Raw genomic sequence first — 21274 nt, forward strand, 5'->3', positions numbered from 1 at the left:
CAGGTAAAGACAAGAATCCCCTGTACCAAGAAGCGTCGCTGTTCTGAATCCAGCGTGGATGTTTGCTTATTCCAGAGTAGATGTGACGTCACCATACATTCTCTCCAACACGCTTCGTCATAGACAGTGGACATTTTCAAGAGAGGGTGCAACCAGCTTCACCTCCACTCACAAAAAGGGTTAAGCCCATAACACTCAATCCAAAAACCGGACAGTCTACTTCCTATTGCTATGTCCTAACATATATATATATACACCTTGCAATGCGCCATTATATCTAAAAATCAGGCCTCTCGCCACTATATGCATGAGAGCCAGGTGGTAAATAAATACAAGTAAATAATTACATATCTTAATCATTCAATGTTCTTTATAGGGGAAATCAATGCAATGCATTCTATGCCACCCCACTGTACACAATGGTAATTAAAAACTCCTTCATACAAATACATTGCACAACACCCTCCATGGCCCAGACATTTCAATGCAACTTCAAAAACTTAAAATCAAATATAGGCTTATCATGAATAAATACGGGTAAAAATGGTGGATAATAAAAAAAAAAAAAACGTTAATGTACTTAAAATTACTTTAAAAATCCAAAAAGAGCTGATATGGATGGGCATGTATGATTAAATATTTGATATAAAGCAGTTCAAGTCGGTGTCTATATTGAGACCCACTGGACTCAGTTTCACAAGGTCATAAATCCAGCGAGTCTCATTTTGGGATACGGATTTTCTCAAATTTGATGGATTTATTCTAACTTGTCCATCCAAAAGAAAATAGCCCAACTTTCATTCAGCTTTCATTAAGCCAAAGATATTTTTTAGCTTTCTTAGCAACTGTCTGAGAGGGGGGGTGTCACTCATTATTGTCCCTAGCGACCAGTCAGATTCTCCTTTGACTTGAGAGAAAAATTACAGTTGGTAACTGGGCAATTATAAATAAACTGTATTTTGATCTATTACAAAAGCTTTCACCGTCTTGTTTTGCATATAGCTAGATATAAATAAAACAACTGTGTGTCTGTGGGTATTCTCGTAACTCTTCAGGCAATCCTTTTTGGGGCAGCATTTGGCTGGGTTGAATTTAACTTGCTGACTTCTATTGTTTGCCCCCAGGATGAGTTTGTTATGGAAAGATCTTTTACCTGACTGCCACCTTATGTCTATAGGCACCTTCATTCTTTACCTTACAGGTTCTGCATTGATTCCATCATAGTTTAGTGCTGACCCTGTTTTTGCCATTGAATGAGGCCTAGCTTTTGTGATTCTAGGAAATCGAGGAGTTGGAACAAAGTCTGCAAGAACAACAGGAGGTGAACGAATCTCTCTGCCAGGCTCAGGACGACGTTGGTGCTTATAAAACCCAGATGGAGGAGCAGCTCAGATCACGAGAAGCAGACATCAGACAACTGAAGCAGGAGCTAGAGAGGCAAAAGCTGCAAGGACATGTAAGCTTCCATATGACTGAGCTGATGATGGTTTATAAAGTGGAGGAAATGCCAATCCTGTGTGTGATATTTTTACAGGTGGAGAGTTCTGCGCTGAAAGTTGAGATGGAGAGAGACCGGCAAGAACTAGAGAATGCACTGACTAAGGCTCACATGTTGGAGGAGAGGGACAAAGACAGCAAACGGCTTTCGTATCAGCTTCAGCAGCTGCAGGTGAGTCATGTGGTTGCAGTGTGCACAAATGGGACAATATACATTGACAAATACACAGCCCTTAGGTGCATGTAGTTTGTATGACCACAGTAACTGCAGTGTTATGAAAGCAACACAAAACCCTGAACTTTTCTCAAATGTTTTACGTTGAAGAGGATCAGTAATGTTAAAGGAGCACTGTTATGAGAGATTAAAGTCCATTTGAACTTCCAGTTTAAATCCTTAAACTGCATTACAAGTGCGTCAAAACAAAAGGTGTACAAAGTCTTAGTTATTTATTTTTTATTTTAAGCAGTTGCCATTTAAAAAGCTTTTTCCCCCTGCCTACAGCTGTGGAGTGGGACTCTTGCTCTGTAATAAAGGAGAATTCTTTCTGCAGACACACCCTGCTATGCCAGATCTATAGCCCTGCAATCGGCTAAGTTCATGCTGCAAGCTGAATGGAGAGCTCCAGCTCTCACTCAGTAATGGGGCATGTCGGACTGCAGCAGAGAGACCCCCCATTGAAAGCAACTATCCCGCTCTGCAGCTGGCTCGCAGGGGACCGTTTTTTTATTTTATTCTACTACTGTGGTTGTTTTCTATAGAAAGCTAATTGTAAGACTTTGAAAACCGTTTCTTTGGATGCACTTGAAATTTATTTAGCTGCTTTAAATAGAGGGTTCAATTTACTTTTAATGGAGGCTGCCAATATGGAACTCTCCAATTGTGACACAGCCAGGTATCTAGCATTTTCAGAAGGAGGTCTACACTGGCAGCCTCCATGCTTTGTGGCGTTGTCACTTTAATCTCTTAATTTGTCTGTTCCTGTAATGCACTCTTCTTCTTGCTGTTGGTTGTCTGTGCTATACAGATGACAGATTTTATAGATACACACGCAGTAAAGCATGCTTGTTATACTCACTGTGAAACCTAAGGGTTAATCCTCTGCATTGTGTATAAAGGCTGTTTGATCCTATCTTCTCTTTTCTTCCCCTTCTTCTACCATCCCCAAGCTGCACATGTTCATTTTGGTGTGTATTGCTAGAGTTGTTTTTTTTTTTTTTTTCTCTTGGGAGAGTGCATGTGATCCGTGCACGGCCATTGGGCACTGTCAAGACAGAGGGTCAGGGGTCCTGCTGCCTCATAATACAGTCAGTGGAGAATGAAAACTCCTCCTACAAGCTTTAACCAGGCACCAATAGAATTCACAAGACTTCTCTAACTGCTGATGAGAAGAAGTATTTAGACGTTTATATTTACAAAAACTATTGCATTTCCATGATCTGTGTACTGTGGGAGACCAGATATAGTGTATGCAGGGTCCTGGGTTTAGTAACACTTTAATGTGGATGCATGTTAAATATAGGTCATAAACAGTGATCTTTTGCAGCAGGCACTTCTGCTTGCTGGACATGATCCCAGAAATGACCCCAGACTCTCCTCACCCCCTATACCCCATTTGTCTTTCTGTAGATGCATTGATCAAACCTGAACGAATGTCATTCAAATTCCAACAGAGAGCCATCCAACCCTGCCAGGGCTTTTGTCAATGGTATCCTGTTGCAGTGTGACTGTGCAGGCCAGGAATTCTCTAACCCTCTTATTGCCTGAGCATACTGAGATTGTACATACCTAGGCCTTTTCTAAATATGAAAGCAAATGGGTATTCTGAAAAAAAAAATGTAAAGAGGATGTATTGCACGTAATAAAAACGAAAAGGCCCCAGTTCCATCAAGCTACAGTCTGACCGCTCTGCTTAATCAAGCACATCCATGATATTTCCTGTATCCTGTAACATTGCAGTTCACCTAATAATTTTCCTAATGTAGTTGGAATTTTAAAGAGGAAGTAAACCCTGATGAGTTTACTTCCACTTTCATTCCCTGCAAAGGTAAAGCATAATGGACTACTATGCATCGCATAGTAGCCCATTATGTGTCACTTACCTGACACAGGAGCCAGCGAAGTCACCGCTGTCCCCTGTAGTTCGCCGCATCCATCTTGTTGGTGGGGTCTCGCAGCTCCGCCGCTGTCATTTGGCGAAGCCGCAATGACGTCTCTCCCGCGCATGCGCACGGGAGCCGACACACGCGGCAGCTCGGTCGCTAAGAATGCTGCGCTCAGTGCGCTTGCACGCCGCTGTCTACGGCGCGTGCGCCGTAGACAGCGGTGCCTGTTTTCGGGCAAATATCTCCTAAACCATATAGATTTAGGAGATATTTCTTGGACCTACAGGTAAGCCTTAATCTAGGCTTACCTGTAGGTCAAAGTGGTTTGTAAGGGTTTACAACCACTTTAATTGTTCTAATGTAGCTGGAGCTGTAATTGCTCAATAAACAATAAATGGTGATATTCATCAAAAATATTTCTTACACTCTTATTTCCGTCTTGTGTAGAAGAAATGCACATGTCTAGAGGTGACTGGGTGGGTCACTGAATGATTCCACTTATCGTTTTTCTATTCTAGCCAAATACATCCATTTTCCAACATCTGTTTTAATGAGAGATACTTGTGTCCTACACTCTCCTTCTGGGTAATGTGCTGGTCAGCAGCAAGTCCTCAATACAACATTAATAAATTAATACATTATGAATTTACTTTAAAACAGAATCGGCCTCATGGATTAGAGCGTCCTTGATAGTTCACTTTTTAAATATGCTCTCCAATCAAATTGAAAGTAAAGAAATGACAGCTGGATAAAGTCTAACGTCAGGCCGCGTACACACGGGCGGACTGTTCGCCCAACTTTGTCCACTGAACAGTGTTTCAGCGGACAGTCCGCTCGTGTGTGGGCTTCAGCGGACAGTTTCAGCGGACAGTTTCAGCGGACAGTCTGACGAACAAAGTTTTTCGGAATTTCCGTAAGACTGTCCGCTGAAACTTTGTTTGAGCGGACAGTCCGCTCGTGTGTAGGCTTGTTCGTCAAACTAAGTTCCGCGCATGCTCAGAAAGGATTTACACGCCGAAGGTTGCATTGCAGTGTATAGGACGTCGTTTTTCGAGTCCCGTCGTACGTGCCGTTCACGTCATCGCGCAAGTTTTCAGCGGACTGTTCGTTCGTCATGTGTGGTCAAGTCCGTTCATGCTAATTTTGAACGGACTGTTTGTCAAACTGTTTGACGCACCTAGTTGGGCGGACAGTCCGCCTGTGTGTACGCGGCCTCAGTGGTTGCTCTGAGGAAATACAAACATCACTTTTTAAAGACTCCTGTGAGCCAAGTACGCTTTGTTTAGTGGGGTTGAATTATTGGTAGGTCAAATTTATAAAAACTGCAAAAAAGAAAGTGTGGGTTATACAGTGAAAGTACTTAGATGTTGAGAACTGCACCACTGTATTCTTTTGCTCCTGGCATTATTCATGCCTTCAGGTGTAACAATAGGACATTTTCGGTCACTATTTCCCTGTCATCTTTCCCCTGAAGAGAGAAAATGAATCGCTGAAGAAGCAGCTGAAGAAAGCACAGGGTGAGCTGAATGACGCCCTGCAGAACATGGTACATCCTGAACAGATCACTACCCGGGTGTCAGAACTAAAGAGAAAGCTGCAGACTGGAGTGGGAGAAGTCAGGTAAGTTACTTGGCATTGTAACAACAACCTTATTATAACATAAAATGTTTGGCTTTGAATTGATCATTTTTTTGTTTAAAGCGGGAGTCCGCCGGGAGTCCCCCGTTTTTTTTTTTTTTTTAAAAGCCAGCAGCTACTTTTACTTTTCTTTCTTTTTATAGAAAAAAAAAAAAAAAAAAGCCAGCAGCTACAAATACTGCAGCTGCTGACTTTTAAAATAATGACACTTACACGCCCAGCCCGCCCGCGATGTCGGCACCCGAAGCCGATCTCTCGATCGTCTCTCGGGTGCTGCCGCCGCCATCTTGGGTATGGGAATCAGGAAGTGGAGCCTTTCGGCTTCATTTCCCGGTTCCCTACTGCGCATGCGCGAGTCGCGCTGTGCAATGAGGATGGTCCCCGCTGTCTCTGGGATCCGTGTGTTTCCCAGCAGGCAGCGGGGGACCTTTGGAAAGGGGCGTAGATTCTGCGGAAAGGGGCGTACCTTCTGCAGAATCTACGCCGAAAGTGGGTGCAGATACCTATACTGTACAGGTACCTGCACCCCCCCCCCCCTTAAAGGTGCCAATTGTGGCGCCGGAGGGGGGGAGGATTCCAATGAGCGGAAGGTCCACTTTAGGGTGGACCTCCGCTTTAATTTAACAATGTTTAATACATACTGTGACATGGTTTTGCAGAGCAGTGGATTTCCCTCTCTGTAACTGAAACTCTGCACAGAGCATAGTGGAAGGGGAATGAATCGCTGTGCTGACTATTCCAGCCATGTATAATTTGAGTATACCCGTCTCCCGTCTTTCAAGTAAAAGTTATCCAGGTAGTTCTAGAGCAGCCTGATCACTTTTACAGGGATCCACAGACGCTGCCCTCTGCTGCCGTTTTCCGCAGTGGTTTCCTGGCTCTAGTGCTCCTCCAGGGAGCCCCTTTGTAATAGCAATAAAGGTTAATGAAAAAATGTGTAAAATTAATTCAATAAAAAAAATAAAAATTTTTTTTGTTCAAATCTCATTTTAAAATTAAAAGCTCTCTGTATACACCAGAATGCAAACACATTTCCAAGGCATGCCAATGGTATGTACATCAAATTGTGCCACACGTGAGATAACACTGTTAACACTGGAGTAAAAGCAACAATTCTAAGACCATAATTCACAGTTAAAGTAGAAATCCACTCTAACACTAAAATCCCTGCTTTAACACTAACCTATTTTACCCTTTAAAGAAGAAATCCATATGCATAACTTTTTTGAAGCTGATTCGACTCGATCGCACTCTGAGCCAATGATAAATACCTCTTTTGAAGCGATTGTACGATAATCTCATCGTTGATACACAGCTTTCCCCAGCTGATCACGGCCGTTTATCTAAGATTATCCAAATTGTCCTGGTCAAGACCCTCCCAGCTTTGCTCCCCATTCACCTGCAGGACCTGCCACTCGACTCTGCCAAATCCTTAGACAGACCTTCCTCTGCATGAAAGTGCACCCCTACTTTCAAAAAATGTGTTAACCTTTGTAGAACACTTAAGCCGCGTACACACAGGCGGACTGTATGGCCAACTTAGTCCGTCAGACGATCCGATGGACAGTCCGTCCTACTTTCGAATGAACGGACTTGACCACACACGGATGCACAAACAGTCCGTCGAAAGCTTGCGCGATGACGTGTACAGCATGTACGACGGGACTAGAAATAGGACGTCCAATACACAGCAATGCAACCTTCCGCCGTGTAAATCCTTTCTGAGCATGCGCCATACTTAGTCCGTCTAACTAGCCTACTCACGAGCGGATTGTCCGCTGAAACCAAAGTATGACGGACAATATTACGGAAATTCCGAAATACTTAGTCCGCCAGACTGCACGCTGAAAAAGTCCGCTGAAGCCCACACACGAGCGGACTGTCCGCTGAAATGTGTTTCGACGGACTAAGTTGGCCAGACAGTCCGCCCGTGTGTACGCGGCTTTAGGTGGCATCCCAGTCCTGCAACCTGAAGTTTCACTCCCTGCCCCCATCTCAGTTTCTCACCTCCAGCCCTCCTATGTTCAAGTACAGATTAGGTCTCCATCAAGCCTTCTCAGGCATATTGGATGATGGTGTCATTGCCACCATTTGTGACAGAACAGTTTCAGGGGTTTTAGTCCAAACTGTTCATTATCTTCAAACCCAAAAGGGAAATCGACCCCATCTTGTATCTCAAAGCACAGAATGCCTTCAAGGATGTTTACATAGGTGCCCCATTCTTTCCAGAGTATCTGTGATTCTAACACTTTGCTGAGGGACCCCGTACTACCAATTTATGATCCTTTCTTTTAGTGTCTCATTTGCACTTTGAATATTTACCAGAGTGCTGGCTCCAAGATTGGCCCTGCTGCGCTCCCATGACAGCCTCATTGTGCGATATATGGACAACCTCCTACTGAGGGTAGGTTCTGTCAGACAATGCGTCTTTCACTGTCCAAGTGATACATTGGTTTGGATGGATCATGAACCTACAGAAACCATTGCTGGAACCGACTTATTGTTTGAAGTATCAATAGTTCTAGACACAGCTCGGGTCAGAGAATTCGTTTCGCAGGAAAAATTTCAGACTCTCTGGCCCCAGGATTGAACACTCTCTAGTCTAGGAATCCTCTGACTCTCCACTTTTTTGCATAAGAGTCCTGAGCCTGATGGTAACCACCTTCGAGGCAGTTCCATTTTCCTAGTTCCACTCCAGACCACTGAAATGCAACACTCTCATCATGGAACAATTCTGGTTTCTGGATAGACCGGTAAACTTGTCACTGAGGACTAAGTTGTCCCTGGCTTTGTGGTTCAGGAATCTGGGTTTGTGCAAATGACCCCCCCCCCCACACACACACACACACTTTTCCATCAAAATCAATAACACAACCATCAGTATACGTATGTGTGTGTGTATGTGTATATGTATATGTATATATGTATATATATATATATATATTGTGGTAGTACGGAATCTCCAATCCTGGGACCGGGTTTTGGGAACAGCCAGAAGTCTGGCTGCATGATTGCACAGGTGGGTCTTAGGCTTAAAACAAAGCCAACACCATGGTTCTGGGCTCCACCCTCCCGAGGAGTCCAGGCGTGTAAGGGAGAAGAAGTGTGCATGTCTGCACAGGTCGGTCTGTCAGAGCAGACAGAGGGTCCAAGCTTGTGGGCTGAAAGAGAAGCTGTTAAAGAGTGCTGAGGTACTGGGTGTACGGGAACTCTGTTAAAGAGCCAAGAGGGCTGCAGCAGAAGTCTGAGCAGCAGTGCTGCTAAAGAGAGCCAGGTGGCTTGGTATTTTTGGTTCTACGTACATTATTGCTGTGGAAGGCTGAAACCCCTGTGTGGGCAACTATTTTGTTATCGGACTTTTCTTTCTTTAATAAAAGTGGGCCTACGAGCCCTTAAACGACATCTGGTGTGGATCCAGCTCACTGGTAAGCTCTACCTTTAAGCTAAAATAACCCCCAAATATTACAAGTGGTGTTCGAATGCGGGCAGAAGACGGTGGAATCCGGGTCCTTGCTCTACAGTAAGTTCAAGTCAGGAACTATTGGCTGTGTGTGGAAGTGCAGCCAGGCAAAAGGCATTGCATGTTGCAGGTGGTGTACCTGTGAATGAAAAGTCAAATTTTTTTTTTTTTTTCCTTGCTATGAACTGTGTTTGTGTGCATGAGACAGCACAATCAGTGTGTGCAATGTGCAGGTGAGGAAAGCTTGCATGAAGAGAAAAGCAACTTGCTTTAAAAGAGACACTTTCATTTTCCTGGACTGTTTAAAGTTGTTCTGGAGTCTCTAAGTATGGGGCGGTCAAAGCTCTTAAAAGAAGCCAGGTTTGCTGAAATGAGAGACAGAGCTCTGTGGTTGGAGGGGTTGTTACCGCCCGAACGAGCCCCATACATACCTGATCAGAGTTTATCAAGGAGAAAAAGGGCTGGGGTTGTCCCTAGCAACACTGGTGCAATGAGTGCACAGGTGACTGCTGTTATGGAGAGTCCACCAGCATTTGAATCTGCAGTGGATTGGTGCAAGCGGCATTTAGCAGCACTGAACAAAGCTACAGAGGAAAGGAAGCCAACCCTCAGTGCAAGGGAAAAGCCGCTGGATGTCCATAACTGGAAGAGGGCTGTTGTTGCCCCTGGCAAAGCTGCTGCAGTTAAAACAACAGCTATTGTGAAAGATGTGAATGTGTCACAGCATGAGATTGGATCCAGCAGAGAGAAGCCCATGCGATATGCAAGGAGAGAGGCTGATCAAAGGCTGAGGATGAGAGTGGTTGCCCATAGCAACGCAAAGGAAGCCAGTCGGGCTGTCTCTGTACCATGGGCTATGTCTAATAAGGATCGTGGAAAGTGGCTTAAGGAGGAGCCAGTTTATTATGTTGGAGAGAGCCAGCAAAGTTCTGCTGGGAGAGTGCGGTCTCCCATGGCAACCGGAGTGAAATTTATGCCTGAAAGGAGCTGCAGTAGAGGTTTGGTTCAGCGTCCCCACAAAGAGGCCTGTGCATTCCGGCCAGCTGGGAATCACCAGGAGAGAATCGCTTTGGGAAAAAGTCGTCCAGTAACATGCCTGGAATGTGGCCAGCTGGGGCATGGCATGTTTTCTTGCCCTAGGTTGTGGAATACGGCTGGAGATAATGTTGCTGAAGAAGTTTTGTCTGTAGGCTCAGATTCCGGTGAAAATATGTTTGCAGTCACCCCTAGCAACAAGAAGTTTCCTGTTGTGCCTGCAGGGGGTGCTAAACGGTGAGAGATGCCTGCTGTAGTTTCATCCCATGGCCACCAGGAGGAATTGGCCAGTAAAAGTGCAGCAGAGGACTGGTGCATAAGACGACGTGCTCAAATGAAGATGGTGACACCAACTACTGCGGTGGGTAAGACTGTCTTTAATGAAATGATGGCTGGAACTGCTGATTTCATGTATAAAAGGACTGGTTACGAGACTGTCCATGACGATGTGAGAGTGACCCCAGTTAGTGGGGCCACTGAATGTGCATTTGAGAATGACTTTTCCCTATATAGTGGGAATGCAAGGGTTAAAATCCAAATAGAACCTGTGTTGATGTCTAAAAGTGTTGTGTCTAATGACTATCAGGCTCAAGTTGACCATGGGCTAGGACAGCCTACAAATGCGAAAAATGCTATAAGTGTTACTGTTAATGAAAAGTTTAATGCTGTTGGGAAAACTTTTGCTCTGAAAGAACCTGGGGTTAGCAAAAATGGGCCGTTGCCTGTAACAACTGGTGGTAAGACAGCACAGTTGTCCACAGGAATCTCCAGGGAACTTCATGTGTTGGAGTCAGAGGTTGCCCTGGACAACTGCGATGTCACTCTGGTGGGACAGAATGGAACTGTACCGTGTAATGGTAATGTGTTAGTGCAAGCTGCTAGTACTAAAAATGTGCAGGTATATGGTGTATTGCAACCTGTGCTACCACAGTCTGACATGATTTACAATGACTGGTGTAATGAGTCTGCAGCTGAGCCAGTCTGTTCTTATGTGTCTCCTTGGGCAGATGGATCGGTGCTGAGGAATACCGCAGAAGGGGAGCGCACATACAACAGATTGGGATAGTTGGAGCAAAAATCTTATCTCCCTGATAGATAGGGCTTTTATGCACAAAGATAAGGTGGACACGGTTTCTGCTGGGCCAGCAGGAGGGGCTGCAGAACAGCTTGTACCTGAGGGCGCGGTGGCTGCTGCAGGGGTTAACCCTGGTGAGCAGGATGAACCAAATAAGGGCACAGCAGAGACATTGTCCGTGACCCACAAAACTGAGGTTGACATGGAGTGTCAACGTGACGTCACTGGTAATGTTCTGGAGCAGTTCACTGATGCTGAGCCTGAGAAGTTGGGTATGAGTCCAGCAATTGGCAGCGCTCTGGTGGAGCACCAGGCTGTGTTTACCTCCAGCCGGGAGGAGGTTCCGTTAACCATTGCAACTTTTCAAGTCTCAGCAAGTGAGTCTCTCTGCATCCCCAGTGTCATGAAAATCCCCAGGAAGGACTTAGGTCTGGAGTCAAGGGCCTGGTTATTTACCAAAGCATTAAAAGAGATGCTTGAACTTTGGGATGTACAGCCAATCTATACTAGTGTGTCTCCTCCACAGTCTGATGGGCTGGTACTGCGCAGTACCACTAGGTGGAGCACTGTATGGCAGGCTGTACAGAGCAAAGTAAAACGGGACAGGAATGGTTTATTCCTAAATTTGCTAATTTTGTTAAAAGTTGCTGCTATGTATGCTGCTGGACTACGTGCAGAAGAAATATTTGAGACAGACTTTGGAGAAGTTGTAAATAAGCCTAAAATGTCTGTGGATTCACCTCCTAACAGCCAGATGGGAAGCATTTCTGCTGCTATGGTTCAGGGTGGTGCTGGTCAGTTATCGATTAAGGGCGCGTTTACTGCACCGGTAGAAAAACCACATGAGATGGAAGGGCCAAGTGTGAACCTGAAAGCAGCAGAGATCCTGACCAGTGCTCAAACAAAGGTGGTTAAAGAGACTGGGGTCCCCAGTCCAGTGGTTGGTTTAGGTGACAAACCTATTAAGGTCCCCAGGACAGGGGAATGGACAAGGAGTGTGATAAAAATTGTATGTGGATCAGACCAGAGCTTGCCTGTTCCGGTGGATAAAAATACAGATGGCATCAGAACGGGTCAAGTGATAGGACAGCTGCCTGCAGAGTGGGTGAACCCAGGGGAGGTGGCGTCCTGTGAGGTTCCTGTGGGTGATGGCGGCCCTCCAGTATGTGTGCCCTCTGCAGACTCTGCCCTAGCAAATTTTGAAAAAAAAGGCATTGGTGACATGTGCAACATTGAGAGGTCTAATGTTGGTTTGAATATGTCTGTCAATGATGAACCAAATAATGTGTTAATGGTACATGATAATGTGGTGTCCAAAGGTACAGGTAAACCTGGTAATCAGTTAGTGACTGCTGCGTCAGGTACCAGAAATAAGAGGTGGGTTTCCGTTCTAAACACTATAGAAATAGGCCCCCTACAGTCTCAGAACAGTACTGCTGAGAGAGTTTTGGGGAAACCTGGGAAACTGAAGCGTGGAGGCAGAAGGGTTGGTAGAAAGACCAACGGGAACCCATTTAGATTTCAGGAGAGGAAGTGCTTATGGAAATTCACTCGGAAGAAAAGTTGAGAAGGTCGCATCAAAGCTCATAGCAGAGTGACAGTAAGGCTTAGAGGGAGACCCCAAAGGAGGCATTGGGTGGAGTTCCCCGTTAGGAGAAGCGAGGTTGGACAGGAGGGTACTTCTGTAAATGGTATCTGGCACAGAGGTGCCAAAAGTAACTTGGGTGTTCCGCCCTCGGGGTCGAAACAAAGGGGGGGGATATGTGGTAGTACGGAATCTCCAATCCTGGGACCGGGTTTTGGGAACAGCCAGAAGTCTGGCTGCATGATTGCACAGGTGGGTCTTGGGCTTAAAACAAAGCCAACACCATGGTTCTGGGCTCCACCCTCCCGAGGAGTCCAGGCGAGTAAGGGAGAAGTGTGCATGTCTGCACAGGTCGGTCTGTCAGAGCAGACAGAGGGTCCAAGCTTGTGGGCTGAAAGAGAAGCTGTTAAAGAGTGCTGAGGTACTGGGTGTACGGGAACTCTGTTAAAGAGCCAAGAGGGCTGCAGCAGAAGTCTGAGCAGCAGTGCTGCTAAAGAGAGCCAGGTGGCTTGGTATTTTTGGTTCTACGTACATTATTGCTGTGGAAAGCTGAAACCCCTGTGTGGGCAACTATTTTGTTATCGGACTTTTCTTTCTTTAATAAAAGTGGGCCTACGAGCCCTTAAACGACATCTGGTGTGGATCCAGCTCACTGGTAAGCTCTACCTTTAAGCTAAAATAACCCCCAAATATTACAATATATATATATGCCTGCACTTTACCTTAAAGTAGAAAAAAACATATATTTTACAGCAAATGATGCTGAATTTTACAACTGTTTGTTTATTTGTGTTCTACACTCTAGGTCTTCTGGTCCCTCAGATGTTCTTGGTCAGAATCTTGCTGAACTGCAGCGGCAGATAAAGGAAGTTCTGGGGAAGGCAGAGGACGAGAAACGAGAAGCAGAGGAGAGGCAGAGAAAGTTACGGGAGGAAATAGCAGCCCTGCAGGAGCGAGCCAAAGAGGCTCCTGGAGAATATAAGAAAGCTTGCAACAAAGCTGCAGAAGCCAGGGTGAGAGAGACTTCTACCCAGTCCAGTCTTGTGAGAGATCAAAACTGAAACATTTTTTGTTTGAAAGTTCTGGAAACTTGGTACAAGTGCACTGAAAAATCTGTCACATTAGTATATAAGGGTAGTAACCCCTTGACGCCGCCTCCCGCTTGCCCTTTAAGGACTTTAGACTGTTGGGAGGCAGGGCAGGGCAGGGCAGGGCTTATGACTATGTGACCGCTGTGATTGCAATCACAGCATTCACATCATCGGAAAACTCCCAATCGCAAGCAGCGATCGGGAGGTTTCCGTTAGCCGCTGGTCACTGCTGGGAGCACGCAGGACACATGTTCACAGCACAGCTCTATTGGTGCTATTGCACGCAAATATGCAGCCACTCATCGCCATGGCGATACAAAGAGATATGGTACTTCATAATTTACAGCCTGCAGCTTAGTAGCCTGTCCAGGAGAGCCAAGGGTTGTGTAAAGTCTGAGCCCCTATCTGCCATCAGCAGTACTGATGAGTAGAGAAGGTGCAGATTATATAGTGTGTGTGTGTACATTTAAAGAGGAAGTATGCTTCTTTTCAGTTAGTCCATTATAATAAGTAATTATCAAACTATAGCCACTGTAATCCAGCCCAAATCACATATTACTTACTGTTTAAAGAAACTTTAAAAAACTTTTTTCCAGCGGTTAGGCAGCGCCATCTTAAGTATTGTTTTCTGAGTCCACATTGGAGTGTATTTCCGCCCTTACATTGAGCACTTCCTGTACTGTTAACCAAGCCTCCTTCTCAATCCAACGTTTCTATGGCAACCCTGCTTTCCTGTTCATAGCTTACTTGTTTAATTCATAGTATTTACTTGTGCTGATTACCTAGTTTTTGCCTGCATGAGTCCTATCAGCTTCAGCTGATAAAACTGCAGTACTGCTGTCCAATTCCCTGGTTTACACTGTATGTGAGGTCACATGGTGTGTAGGAGGAAGCTCTGAGTGATTAGCAGCCTGCTGGGAGTTCAGTGTTGTGCTGTAGGAAGTCCAGATAACAGAAAGATAAGACATAGAGAGTGTGCCGTAAATCAGGGGAGAGCTGGGCATGCTCAGTGACATCATTCTAAAGAACAAAAGGGATTACAACAATACTAAGCAAGTAAGGAGATATCTACAAGCAGTGTTCATTCGGGTTTTTTATGCTGATTCACATGGGACAAAGTTGTAGGGGAGGGTTTACAACCACTTTAAGAATGCTTTCAGAAATAGGAGTGTTAGAAGTTTATTTTTTATCATTTAACAAATTGTAAAGTAAATGAATAGGAGAAAAATCCAAATAAAACCATAATTTGGTGTGACCACCCTTCGCCTTCAAAACCGCATCAATTTTTCTGGGTACACTTGCACGCAGTTTTAGAAGGAACTTGGCAGGTAGGTTGTAGGTATCCAAAAAACTATCCAGATGTGCTGCAGTGGAAATGCCAGTGTAGGCCCCCTGTATGCCTAGATAGGAGTGGCAAGGGCGGCTGAGACCGAGCTCCCCGACGATCCTCAGCTGAACTGTAAACCAGCACTGCGGGGAGCTGGTCGCACCGTTTACGCCTAAAGTGAAAGCGGTGTGTGCTGTGCTCTTTGTCTCCCCCTATAGTGCAGTACCCGGCAGGAACAGATATTAAGGGACTGACGTTTTTTAAAATGCTATCTGTATGTATGTGTGTTTTTTATATATATATATATATATATATATATATATATATATATATATATATATATATATATATATATATATATATATATATATATATATATATATTGTGTGTGTGTGTGTTTATACTGAAGAAATGACACTTTGCTACAATGTAAAGTAGTGAGTGTACAGCTTGTATAACAGTGTAAATTTGCTGTCCCCTCAAAATAACTCAACACACAGCCATTAATGTCTAAACCGCTGGCAACAAAAGTGATACACCCCTAAGTAAAAATGTCCAAATTGAGCCCAAAGTGTCAATATTTTGTGTGGCCACCAATATTTTCTAGCACTGCCTTAACACTCTTGGGCATGGAGTTCAAGAGAGCTTCACAGAGCTGGTGGATGTTAGAGACTTTGCGCTCCTCCACCTTCTGTTTGAGGATGCCCCACAGATGCTCAGTAGGGTTTAGGTCTGGAGACATGCTTGGCCAGTCCATCACCTTTACCCTCGGCTTCTTTAGCAAGGCAGTGGTCATCTAGGAAGTGTGTTTGGGGTTGTTATCATGTTGGAATACTGCCCTGCGGCCCAGTGTCACACACTTGTCTTTGTACTCTTAAGTGTATCTTGGTCTCATCAGACCACAGGAAATTCATAGTTTCATAGTTAGTAAGGTTGAATAAAGACACCAGTCCATCCAGTTCAACCTGAGTGAGTGTCTATCCCTATCCCTGTACATTACACACTCACATTGGTCCCTACCCTCAAGGAGCCCACAATCTAAAGTCCCCATTCATATACTAGGGTCAATATTGGACAGAAGCCAATTAACCTACCTGCATGTCTTTGGAGTGTGGGAGGAAACCAGAGTACCCGGAGGAAACCCACGCAGGCACAGGGAGAACATGCAAACTCCAGGCAGGTAGTGTCGTGGTTGGGATCCAGTAATCCGTGTCCTTAGTCTGCTTGTCTTCAGCAAACTGTTTGTGGGCTTTCTTGTGCATCATTTTTAGAAGAGAGATATTTGCCATGAGGTGCCATGTTGACAGCAAATTCTCACTGTTCTAAAAGCTGTACACTCCCTTCTTTACTTTACATTGTAGCAAAGTGTAATTTCTTCTGTGTTGTCACATGAAAAGATAGAAAATATTTCCAAAAATGTGAGGGGTGTACTCCCTTTTGTGAGCTACCGTATGTATGTGTGTGTGTGCGTACATGTGTGTTTACATGTATGTATGCACATTTTATGTATGCGCTTTTAATCCTGACCCCCTATATGTGTACAATCAGAACAAATTTTTTTTCCTGCTTGCTCATAGTACCAGCAAAAAAAATGCTGTTCCTCTGTAAAGCGACCCATGCCTTTTCAGAGGCATTTGACTGATTGCCTGTTTTAACCCCCTAAATGCTTCATCGCTATGCTGCAACTGCGTGCAATACACATAGTTGTGAAGTGGTTGCAGTGCAGCTCCATTCACCTAGGAAAATACTTCAAGGGTGCCCTGACTGGAAAAAGATTGAGAAACACTGGCTTAGAGGAACCGAGGAGAAGCGGGGGGAAATGAAGAAATCGCTTCCTTTTAATAAGCAGGCACCCACTTGCGACCGGGCCCTGGTGTTCCGCGACCGGGCTCAGAAGTAAGGGCCCTGTCAGGGGGGGCCTTCATGGTTTCTTACATAGGGGCACTGAAGGTTCTAGGTACACCACTGGTATTCAGTGTTTTTAAAGTTTGTTCTGGTTCTAGAATCTACATATCTTCCAATTTGTGATTGCAGATCCAGCAGGAGAAAAAGCAGTGTGAGGCCAGAGTGCAGAAACTGGAGAGAGAAGTACATCAATTGAATGGCAAGCTGAAGACGATGGAGGAGATTCAAGGTCTGGCTGACCAGCAGCTGGTGGAAGCAGATGAAGAGCGGGAGAGACTGCTCACAGCACTCCATGATCTGGAGAGTGAGGTTGGAATCTTACTCTGATTTGTATGTTGGAAACATTTGCTCCATATACTGTATATCTAACACCGACCCCTCTATTCCAGAGGAGAATGGATGATACCAAGGCGCAGAAACACCTCTCCGGGCTTGAAAACGAACTCAGGGAGTTGAAGAAGGCCGTGGCTATGTCAGACAAATTGGCCACCTCAGAACTGACTGATGCCAAAGACCAGCTGAGGTCTCTCCATGGCACAGTACTTCAAATCAACCGAGAGCGTTCTGAGGTATTGCATGGCACATTTAGAATAAAACAGCAATTGTGGTGGCTAATTCGTGTTTTATGACATTTTCTTATCCATGTACTTAAAGAGGAAGTAAAGGCACAAAAAAAAAAAAAAAACACACCCTGTAAGGCAAAGGCATAATGAGCTAGTATGCATAGCATACTAGCTCATTATGTATAACTTACCTGAGAACGAAGCCCCCGAAGCGGTCCTCCGTCTTCCTCTTCGTCGCTGCCATGGATCCCAGAGTGACTTCCGGGTCTCGCTGTTCCTGGCGCTGTGATTCGCCAGAGCCGCGATGACGTCACTCCCACGCATGTGCACGGCAGCCGACACTCGCGGCATATCACTGCGATCTGCGGCCTGCCCAGTGTGCCTGTGCGCCGCTGTCTACGGCGCATGCGCCGTAGACAGCGGTGGCTGTCTTCGGGTAAATATCTCCTAAACCGTATAGGTTTAGGAGATATTTCTTGGACCTACAGGTAAGCCTTAATCTAGGCTTACCTGTAGGTCAAAGTGGTTTGTAAGGGTTTACAACCACTTTAAGTCTAAAAAAAAACATGGGCTCAATTAATGACTCTGTATGCACTTCTGTGAACGAGAAAACTTAGACCAAATGTTGCTCTCCCTGTGTAAAGGATCTTCCTGCTGTATTATAGTCCTTCTCTGTTCCCTTCTTCCACTGTCCCCAATCCATCTCCTGATAGAGCAGAGCCTTGGGGGCAAGCTGCACATGCTCAGTTTGGTGTGTATGGCTAGAGAGGTTTTTTTTTTTTTTTCTTGGGTGCATGTGATCAGCACAGGGCCAATCCCTACTGTCCAGGCAGAGGGTCAGGGGTCCTGCAGCCTCATAGGACAGTCAGGGTAGAAGGAAAATGCCTCCTACAAGCTTTAACCAGGCACTGAAAGAGAAGTCACAAGACTGCTCTATAGTGCTGATGAAAAAATGTATTTAGCAGTTTATATTTAATAAAACTATTGCGTTTCTATCTTCTGTGTACTATGGGAGACCAAATATATTGAATTCAGGGTCCTGGGTTTAGTAACACTTTAAACTTTTGTACTTTACGCTTAAAAGTCCTGCCTAAGAGAAGACGCCACGTGATGTTAGAAGACCCTTTATGTTTACTGTGCTTGGTCGTGTTGCATAACAGAGCCCTGTAGTTATGAGGAATGTTTCAGTTTTATGATAGCTGATTCAGTGTTAGGAAAAGTGTTACTGATAATGCCTACTTAGGAATTCGAAGATGACTTATCAAAATGAGTTCAGGCAATTTCTAGGGGAGCAGGGGTGGACTGAAAACTCATGGGGCCCCCGGGCAATAGGAAATTATGGGGCCCCCAGGCAATCCGAGATTATGGGGCCACACAGTTTACACACACACAGTATACAATCACACAGTATACACATACATGTACACACAGTATACGCAGACATGTTTCTATTGGCTGAGAAGGTACTGGAGAGGTGGGGCAGCTATAATCTCCAAATTTTTAGACCAAAAGGATGTCGGTAAGGGACATTTCAGAGACAGAAAAACACAGATTTTTACATACTGTCCCTGGTTTTTCTGAGGCTATCAATCCTGATGGGGCCCCCTTGTGGCTCAGGGCCCTCGGGCAGTGCCCGAGTGGCCCAATGGTCAGTCCGCCCCTGTAGGGGAGCAACGGTATAAATTCAGGGGGCCTCTCACCTTTGACTCTTAGTTCCAGTGCTGGCCAATGCAAGGCAGTTTTAACCAGAGTTCAGTCACAAAAACAACTAAGCACATTGCACAATGCCAACAATAACTGTTGGTGGTAGGTTGCATTCATCCATTTTGTAATTTTTATGTAAAAAAAAAAAAACTGATTGCTGAGATTGCCCTAAAAATGCCATATTAATGACCAGCATGAGCGTTATTTTCAGAAAAACTAATTAAAGTTAACTCGGGAGTCCGCCGTTTTTTTTTTTTTTTTAAAGCCAGCAGCTACAAATACTGCAGCTGCTGACTTTTAAAATAATGACACTTACCCGCCCAGCGAGCCCGCGATGTCGGCACCCGAAGCCGGTCTCTCGATCGTCTCTCGGGTGCTGCCGCTGCCATCTTAGGTATGGGAATCAGGAAGTGGAGCCTTTCGGCTTTAATTCCCGGTTCCCTACTGCGCATGCGCGAGTCGCGCTGCGCAATAAGGATGGTCCCCGCTGTCTCTGGGATCCGTGTGTTTCCCAGCAGGCAGTGGGGGACCTTCGGAAAGGGGCGTAGATTCTGCGGAAAGGGGCGTACCTTCTGCAGAATCTACGCCGGAAGTGGGTGCAGATACCTGTACTGTACAGGTACCTGCACCCCCCTCCCCCCTGAAAGGTGCCAATTGTGGTGCCGGAGGGGGGGAGGGTTCCAATGAGCGGAAGCTCCACTTTATGGTGGACCTCCACTTTAAGGCTGAATTCCAGATATGGATTGATCCACCTTGGATATTCCATACCTGTGGGAGATGGAAATCACTGTAGTAGTCACTACTACTACAATGATCACAGCTGTCTTCCAGGTCCAATGCCAAGTAGTGGCTGCCCTGCTGTACAGTAATCACAGGGGGTTGGCTGCTTGGCTTGGGCGCCATTTGCGGATTGATACAATGAATGCGAGGTGGAAAAGCAGGTCACAAAACCTGAAAAAAGATAACATTCCTAACTAAATGTCTCATGAACTGTACTACTTTTGCTTTTAGTAATCGCTGACACAATAATGCTGTATTTAGATTGGGTAGATCTAATAATGTTGATGTCAGTAATGAGGACAATTTTCTTTTCTCTTTATGGCAGGGAATGCGGGAAGCAGACAATTTCTGCTCCCAGGCAGCTCAAGCGGCTAGAGATCTGGCTAAAGCTGAGGCGGAAATTGATCTTCTGCAAGAATTGCTGCAAGATAAGGAGAGACAGGTGAGGACTGCTGGGCCCAGTCACTAGTTCTTTGTACAGGTTTACTGCATATAAACATGCCTGGAACTTTCAGACTTCTCATCCAACATTGTTTAAAGTGGTTGTAAACACATATATACCCAGCGAAGTGACTAGCGTCAGATGATACACAGAGATTAAACAAATCCCCCTACATAAGTTGTACCTGTTTTTCTGCAGTCTTCTCTTGTTTACAGTCTTGCAAAGTCCACAATTTTTATAGCTTGTCTGAGCTTTCAGAAAGCAGGGGGCCGGGAGCTGAATTTACACTCTGCAGAGCTCAGCGAGAGCTGATTGGAGGGAAGGCAACAGAACCCCTTACACACGGCACACAGGAAAAGATCTGAGGCTGTTAATCACAGGTTGTGTGCTGGTGCTCACTCCCCATTCCTGTTGGTATCAGGAAAACTTCTCATAAGTGACTCGTGTGGATAGAAGAGGAACAAGGCAGCAGACAGAAATAACAGTGCTCTGGTTTGAGATAAGTACACACCATAGAGGGATATGCTTTGTTCATATTTCATGTCAGAGGTTTGCAACCATTTTTAATATTTTTTTCCTGCCATTTGCAGAATGATTTTCTGTTGCAGAAGACCCAACAACTATCTTCAATGGCAAACTATTTCTTGTAGCTGCAAATTGTAACTCCTCCTCACCAGTATGTTGTACCTAATCAAGTTTGCGTTTTAAAAATGCTCAGCTCACATAACCCAATAAAACCTTTATCTGCAGAGAAAACTGGGGTTTGAAATGCAGTTTGCCAAACTTGTATAAAACATTAAAATTAAAGCATTACCCAATCTCAAAAAAACACTGGGAATCAACATGATGGGTTTACTTCCTCTTTGATTCCCTGCAAAGGTAAAGCATAATGGACTACTATGCATCACATATTAGTCCATTATGTGTCACTTACCTGACACAGGAGCCAGCGAAGTCACCGCTGTCCCCTGTAGTCCGGAGCATCCATCTTCTTGGTGGGTCTCGCCGCTCCGCCGCTGTCATTCGGCGAAGCCGCGATGACGTCACTCCCACGCATGCGCACGGGAGC

The 21274-nt window shown here is 45.1% G+C and overlaps 1 protein-coding gene across 2 annotated transcripts in view; it reads left to right on the forward strand.

Annotated features, from left to right (window-relative positions):
* Nucleotides 1-21274, forward strand: part of CNTRL (centriolin) — a 159948-nt gene that overhangs the window by 65037 nt on the left and 73637 nt on the right. For both annotated transcript variants that reach the window (XM_077479161.1, XM_077479162.1), the window contains 7 exons: nucleotides 1280-1456; nucleotides 1535-1669; nucleotides 5075-5220; nucleotides 13199-13406; nucleotides 16846-17025; nucleotides 17106-17285; nucleotides 20089-20205. In XM_077479161.1, coding sequence (XP_077335287.1) covers nucleotides 1280-1456; nucleotides 1535-1669; nucleotides 5075-5220; nucleotides 13199-13406; nucleotides 16846-17025; nucleotides 17106-17285; nucleotides 20089-20205 — 1143 coding nt within the window. The remainder of the gene's footprint in view (nucleotides 1-1279; nucleotides 1457-1534; nucleotides 1670-5074; nucleotides 5221-13198; nucleotides 13407-16845; nucleotides 17026-17105; nucleotides 17286-20088; nucleotides 20206-21274) is intronic.

Source organism: Lithobates pipiens, unplaced genomic scaffold, assembly GCF_037356315.1.
Source record: "Lithobates pipiens isolate NorthernLeopardFrog02 unplaced genomic scaffold, aLitPip1_a1.2 Scaffold_14, whole genome shotgun sequence".
Taxonomy (NCBI): Eukaryota; Metazoa; Chordata; class Amphibia; order Anura; family Ranidae; genus Lithobates; species Lithobates pipiens.